The 7,156-nt window shown below is 49.7% G+C and overlaps 1 protein-coding gene across 1 annotated transcript; it reads left to right on the top strand.

Moving 5' to 3' along the window:
• Positions 1-2,518: 2,518 nt before the first annotated feature.
• TCL1B (T cell leukemia/lymphoma 1B) lies at positions 2,519-7,067 on the top strand. The gene is made up of 2 exons (XM_032287944.1): positions 2,519-2,698; positions 6,771-7,067. Exons 1-2 carry the CDS (start codon positions 2,519-2,521, stop codon positions 7,065-7,067), a joined length of 477 nt encoding a protein of 158 aa, XP_032143835.1.
• Positions 7,068-7,156: the final 89 nt, after the last annotated feature.

The following is a 7,156-nucleotide window of genomic DNA, read 5'->3' as shown; positions in this document are numbered from 1 at the left end:
CTTGCCTGCCCTGCCATTTTGGCCCAGTACCCAGGAGGAGCTGAACAGAAATGTGCAGAGGTATTAGTGACTCTTAGCAGCCTCCCAAGCCCCGCACAGTGTGCCCCCTTATTTGTGGTCTGGAATCCTCCCGGCAAGAGGCTGTCCAGCCGCCATATCCTGGGGGCTTGGGGCTTGTGAAGGACTCCCTCTGCTGGAGGAGGAGAGCATTGAGCCCAGGCATGAGTGCACTGTCAGTATCAGGCAATCCTGGGAGCAATTCCGGTGAGATCAAAGTGCTTCTCAAAGACGTTGGTGACATCTCTCCAGGAGAGTAAATCCTTCAGGTCACAGGTGCCAGAGATGGACAACTTGGCCAGAAAACATAGCCTTATCTCAGACACGACATGGACAAAGGCCAGCTGAAGGACCAGGGACCAAACTGTTCCCGCCTGCAGCTCTGGGGCTTTTTTCAATGCAGGTCCAAGGGATGAGGGGTGGGAGACCTGGCCAAAGAGGGTGATAGGTGAGACTGGTAGTTAGTACTTTCTGCCTCTGGAGACCTCTGCTTACCTTCTGACCACCCACTCATGGGGAGGTGTGCTCAGTCTCCGCCCTCAGACCCTACCACCATTTCCACAGTGGCCACTACGGATCTCCCTACTCAGGTTCCGCCTCTTTCATGAAATAAGCCAAATTAGAGCCAGGAACAGCGGGGTCCGAATCCCTCTGCTACCCACTTCGTTCAGGTTACTAAGCCACTCAAGCCTCTGATACTTCCTCCATGAAATGGGGGTGACAGTTTATGGAGTTGTTGGGAGGTGTCAATGAGATACCCTATGAAAAATGCCTGACATGGCATAGGGGCTCCCCACATATTAAGCAATCTTTACCACCAGCCCACTGACAGCCACACCCGTGCCCATTAGGGAGCGAGGCTGAGAATACCAATATGTATATATTTGCAATAGGAAGTGAAAGAAACAGTAGTTGCAAGGGTAGGACTGATGGAGTCTGCCTGGGAGAGGGAACAAGTCTGAGAACACGACTTGACCAGCGTATTTCAAGTATTCGCTATGTGTCAGGGTTTAACACTTTACTCACAGCCTCATCTGATCCTCAGTGGAGTCCCACAGGGTAGGTACTTATAGCAAACAGGCTTCAGGGGGCCCAGGAGACCAGGGTTCTCCATGATCCCTGCTTCCTGGTATTCATAACCTTGAGTAAGAGTAGGACCTACCTCTCACCAACAGAATATGGCAAAGGTGATACACGTATGTGATTCCATGTATGGATCACATTATATGAGAGTGGGATGTCCCTTGTCTTCCTGGCCCACTGCATTCCCACCCCAAGTGTTGGTTCCTTGGAAAGCACTGGGGAAGGAGGTGGAATTGTTACGAAAACAAGGCTCAGACTTCCACAGAAGCTGCCCAGTGAGTTCTTCAAAAGTGGTTATCCTACCTGCCACTTACGCTGGATCAGGACTGCCCAGAGCTCATTTTCACATCTCCCCAGGGGAATGCCATCATCTCAACACTAATTTTCACTTGAACTACAAGAATCATGCTTGTGGTTTTCAAAAGGAAAAGGCTCCTATTCATGGTGCATTTAGAAGCAGCCCAGGGTGCTTATAGAAGGGACCTGCTTCTTGCTATGTTCTTGAGCTTCTGTGGCCTCTTGACAAAGTGGAACCAATAAGGCAACCAGGCCAAGTGAGCACTCTGGGCCTCACGGCCAAGGATGGGCTGGCAAGGTGGCCTCGTGCCCTCCCATAGCCTTGTTTTTGTCGGCTTTATCTGATCCTGATCTCAGATGCTGATAATGCACTGGCTTATTTTGTAAGGAGAAGGAGCTTGATTTGTGCAGGATGCGCCTTCACCAGATATCTCCAGGGGCAAGAATCCACGGAGTTTACAGCGCTGGACCGCCTCTAAGCTTTAGCTCAAAGAAGAGTCCCTGACACCGAGTCTTGTTAAAGGAATGACCACAGGGGTGGGAGAGACCAGGGTCGTGCATGCCAGCTCAGGATCTGGGGCAGGGCGGTTGGCAGGGGGATTGCCAGGAGCAAAGGAGGGGAATTACCTGCTAGAAAATTGGGCAGGGGTGCTCAGAGAGGAGGCTGCCGAGGAACTAGGACCAGTGGAAAGGAGGTGGAATCGATCTTAGAAGCCAAATTCCTTGCAGAAGCCTGGAGTGAAGCCTGGGCAGCTCTATCCCTGCGAGCCACATTTTGCCCCCAGCAGCTCACAGTCCAGGCTCTGCCCCTCCAGGAGACCCAGTTCTTTGACCTCGCCCCTGCCTAGCCCCTGCTGCGGGTTGCTTGTTTTCCCCCTCCTCCCCCTCCTCCCCCTCCTCCTCCTCCTCCTCCTCCTCCTCCTCCCTCCTCCCCTCTCCTCCCCGCACTGATCCTGCCCCCACTGCCGGCCCTGCCCACAACCGGCCCCACCCACGCCGGAGCTGCTCCTCTTAAGGAGGTTGCGCACCTGGAAAAGGTCCACATGTGCGCCTTGAGGCCAGCCCCGGGTGCGGACTTGCTATGGCCGAAGCTTGTCTGCATCCAGGGGAGCCCCCCGCCCGTCTGTGGATCCAAAGGCCTGGCATCTATGAGGACGAGTCGGGGAGGAACTGGGTGACCGTAGTCGTGAAGTTCAGTCCATCGCAAAGAGAATGGGCCAGGCTCTCAAGCTCCCAGGGCAGCGCCTCCCAGAGCAGCACAGTGAGTCCTGGTCCTGAAGGGAGGCTGTGGGAGGGCTGCGCACTGACCCTGCCAGTGCAGGGATCAGAGAGGACCATTATCACCCACGCTGGAAAACTCACTTCTGTGCAGGTCTAGGAGCACAGCAATGTCCATACCCAGTCCTGGCCCCAGGAACCCGCCTCTCCCCCCCCCTGCCCCCACGCAATAAAGGGACCACAGGCACAAGCTTATCCAGGTGAAATAATGTGGTTCTGCGGGGTGAAGCTGAGGCTAAGGTAGCTCAGGGCTTAGTGCCATTCTCAGTGCATGCTGCGAAGATTCACAAATGGGGCAGCACTTGAGTTGGGGTTTGTGGGATGAGTAGGAGTTCTCCAGGTCCGGAAAGGAGGCAGGGGTAGTATATGCAAAAGCATTGCAAATTGGAGGCAGCAGGTGGGCCAGTAGGATGAATGCGACATTGGTTTCAGATTCCTAATCTGCAAAATGAGAGTATGTCTGTGGCAAGCCAGTGACAGACGTGGCTCATGGCCTGGGGAAGCCTTTGACAGATAACAGATCCTGGAATCGCCTCTGGAAATTAATTCGGGAGACTTGGGTGAAGTCCTGGATTCTTTACTTTAAAAAAGCTCTCCAGGTGATAATGAAAATGACTCAGGAAACAGCTGAAGATGAGGGTTTTAGATCACAGCTGGTCTTTGGGGGATAAACTAAATACAGTGTTTATCTCCGGTGTGTGAGGGAGATTGATTCCAGGAACATCTGTGGATGCTCGAGTCCCTGATGGAAAATGGCCCGGGTGGTAATTACGTGTAACCTCAGCACATCCTCTCCTATATTTCAAATTAGATTACTAATAACACCTAATGCAATGCCTACACATCACTTCAAGTTCTGCCTCTTGAAGTTGGTGGAATTTCTTTTCTCCCCCAAAGTATTTTTAATCTGAGGTTGGTTGGATTCATGGGTGCAGTACCCACGGAAATGAGGAGCTGATTGTGCCTTAGTGTACTATAGTAAAAGCTTATACGGATATTTAAAATAACATTTAGGTCATCATAAACAATTTACTGCCTTTGTTGTTGTTGTTGATTTGTTCGTTTGTTTGAGACGAAGTCTTGCTTCATTGCCCGGGCAAAAGTGCAGTGGCGTGATCTCTGCTCACTGCAACCTCCGCCTTCCAGGCTCAAGCAATTCTCATCCCTCAGCCTCCTGGGTAGCTGGGATTACAGGTGTGCACCACCACACTCAGCTAATTTTTTTGTTTTTAGTAGAAACAAGGAATAATCATGTCGGCCAGGCTGATTTCGAATTCCTGACCTCAAATGATCTGCCCGCCTCGGCCTCCCAAAGTGCTAGGATTACAGGAGTGAGCCACCGCACCCAGCCAATTCACTGACATTTGAAACAATATAACACATTTCCTAAGAAGTCTTCAAATAGGTTGTTTCAAAAAATATCCTTACAGAACATGGAAAGGCTTTTCTGTACCTACACTAAATAAAGGATGCAAAAATTCTGGAGCAAATATTTTAAGTTTTTAAAAAGCCTGAAAAAGAGGTAATGGAGGGAAATGTAAAACGGTACAGCCACTACGGAAGTCAGCATGAGGCTTCCTAAAAAAAAATGAATTATTGCACAATCCAGCAATACCACTTCTGGGCATATACACAAAAGAATTTGAAGCAGGACCTTAAACATGTATTCATACACCCACGTTCACAGCCGTAACGTTCATGCTAGCCAACAGGTGGAGGCAGCTAAGTGTCCATTGATAGATGAATGGGTAAACAAAACACAAACCGTCAAGTATTCATACTTAAAAAGGAAAGCCCGACACATGGATGGAACATGGAGACATTATACTAAATGAAACGTGCCAGTCACAGGACAGATTCTCTTGTATGAAGTACTCAGAGTGGTCTAGTTCATAGATAAAGCAGAATGGTGGCTGCCAGGGGCTGGAGGGAGTGAGGGATGGGGAGTTAATGTTAATGACAGGTATGGAGTCTCAGTTTGGCAGGGTAAAAAGTTCTGGAGTTGGATAGTGCTGATGCTTGCACATGTGAATGCACTTACTGCCACTGAACTGTACTCTTAAAAAAATTTTTTTTTTCAATGATTCGACTGAGTTCGGTGGCTCATGCCTGTCATCCCAGCACTTTGGGAGGCTGAGGCAGGCAGATCATGAGGTTAGGGGTTCGAGATCAGCCTGACCAACATGGTGAAACCCTGTACTTAAAAAATACAAAAGTTAGCTGGGCATGGTGGCACATGCCTGTAATCCCAGTTATTCAGGGGGCTGAGGACCTGGGAGGCAGAGGCTGCAGTGAGCTGCCATCGCACCACTGCACTCCAGCCTGGGCAACAGGGTGAGACTCTGTCTAAAAAAAAAAAAAAAAAGATTCAGTGGAAATAGAATGGATTCTTCAAATAACTTAGCCATGGGTGGGATTAAGGGAGCTACATAGTATTTTTTTCCCTCTTTCTTAAAAGTAGATAAACATCTCAGGGTGGAAAATTATGCTTCCTGGGCACCTCTAATGCAAAGATCAGCCGACTTTTTCTGTGAAGGGTCTGACGGTCACACTTTCCACTTTGAGAGCTATCCTCTTGCAACTACTCAGCTCTGCTATTGCAGTACAAAAGCAGCTAAAGGCAATGGTAAAGGGCTGAGGGAAGGGCCTTAGTATAGTCACAATAAAGGTTTATTTGCAAAAGCAGATGGCAAGCTAGACTTAGTTTTCTGATCTCTGATCTAAAGTCAGAATCCAAAGAGACGGAGAAATTTTGCCGTATAATTTAAAATATTTTTCTTTGCAAAAGCAGTCTATAAAAAAGGGCAGCAAACTGAGAAAAATTATTCACAACATGTCTGATTGATAAAGCGCTAATATTCTTAATTCAAAAAGATGTTTTATCACTGAAGACAAATACTTAGAAAATTGTATAAAAGACTTTCCATTTTGTTGCGTAACGTAGGAAGCTTTGGTTTTCCTTTTCCTTTCACCTTTCTAACTTCCAGTATCGGCCTAATTTTGTTATTTTTAATTATCTATTTTTTTTTAGATGGAGTCCCTGTCACCCAGGCTGGAGTGCAGTGGTGCGATCTTCCCTTACTGCAACCTCTGCCTCCTGGGTTCAAGCGATTCTCCTGCCTCAGCCTCCCAAGTAGCTGGGACTACAGGCGCGCACCACCACGCCCAGCTAATTTTTGTATTTTTAGTAGAGATGGGGTTTTACCATGTTGGCCAGGATGGTCTCAATCTCTTGACATTGTGATCCTCCCGCCTTGGCCTCCCAAAGTACTGGGATTCCAGACGTGAGCCATCGCACCTGGCGTACTATTAATTTATTTTGAGACAAGGTCTCGCTCTGTCTTCCAGGCTGAAGCGCAGTGTTGTGATCATAGTTCACAACAGCTCTACCTTCCAGGTTCAAGAGATCATCCCACCTTAGCTTCCCGGAAGCTGGGACTATAGGCACATGTCACCATGCTCAGCTAATTTTTTATTTTTTTGTAGAGACAGTTTCATTCTGTTGCTGGGGCTGTTCTTGAACTCCTGGCTTCAAGCAGCCCTCCTGCCTCGGTCTCCCAAAGTGTTGGGATTACAGGCATAAGCCACTGCACCTGGCCTTATTTTGTATATTTACTATAAGTATGTGAAGGTCATGATCAGAGCTGCAGTATATTTTGGGGGGGAAATTATCACCCTCGGATTCGGGAGTCCATGGATATCTTGTTTTTAAAAAGGAGATTTAAAAAATTACGCAGTGGTGGAGATGGAGCCCCAGGAGAATGCTCAGCTTTAACCTAAGGTTGTTGACAGGTTGGCAACAGTGGCTAAATTTGGGGGTTGGAGTGAGGTGAGGCGGGGTGCAGGTCAGAGGGGGCCAGAAGAGCCCCAGCCATCCTAGATGAAGCCACAGGCACCAGTGCCAAGGCTCTGGGTCTGGAATTCTGAAAACATTGACCTCTGACCCTGGCAGCCCCCTGGCCGGGCTGGGGCATCTAGGCCTGCCATGTTTGTGTGCAGCCTCGTTGGCAGGGAACCCTATCCCTGATCTGTGGCCTCTTCTCTGGTCCCTTCAGTATGAACCCAGCATCACAGTGCACTTGTGGCAGATGGCAGTGCACCGCCAGGATCCGCTGTCCCCCAGCCAGATGCCCTTCTCCCGGCTGCCCCCCGTGTGGCAGCTCTACCCCGGGAACAAGTACCGAGCATCGGATTCCAGTTTCTGGGAAATAGTGAACCACGGCCAGGCAAGTGTGTGGTGGTTCCAGGGGGAGAGCGACAGGTGGTGCCCTGGTGACTGCCATGGCCCTCCCTCTTCTGCACCCCGGCCCCCTCAGGGTTCTTGTCTCTCCTCTTCCTTCCAGCAGGCTTGAGTGTGTGAGGGTGCGTCGGTGCACGAGTTCCCATGTGGGACGAGGGTAGGGTGGGTGAGGGAGGGAGGGTTGCCTTCCCTGAGCTAGAG

This window comes from Sapajus apella, unplaced genomic scaffold, assembly GCF_009761245.1.
Source record: "Sapajus apella isolate SASKATOON/1434 unplaced genomic scaffold, GSC_monkey_1.0 scaffold20, whole genome shotgun sequence".
Classification (NCBI taxonomy): domain Eukaryota; kingdom Metazoa; phylum Chordata; class Mammalia; order Primates; family Cebidae; genus Sapajus; species Sapajus apella.
Note: the sequence above shows the minus strand (reverse complement) of the source record. Positions and strands in the feature narration are given on the sequence as shown.

What these genes read in the sequence shown, in the direction of transcription:
- TCL1B (XM_032287944.1), top strand. Translation starts at nt 2,519, where the DNA reads ATGGCCGAAGCTTGTCTGCATCCAGGGGAGCCCCCCGCCCGTCTGTGG. An exon ending in GCGCCTCCCAGAGCAGCACA is followed by an intron (nt 2,699 to 6,770) that starts GTGAGTCCTGGT and finishes TGGTCCCTTCAG; the next exon opens with TATGAACCCAGCATCACAGT.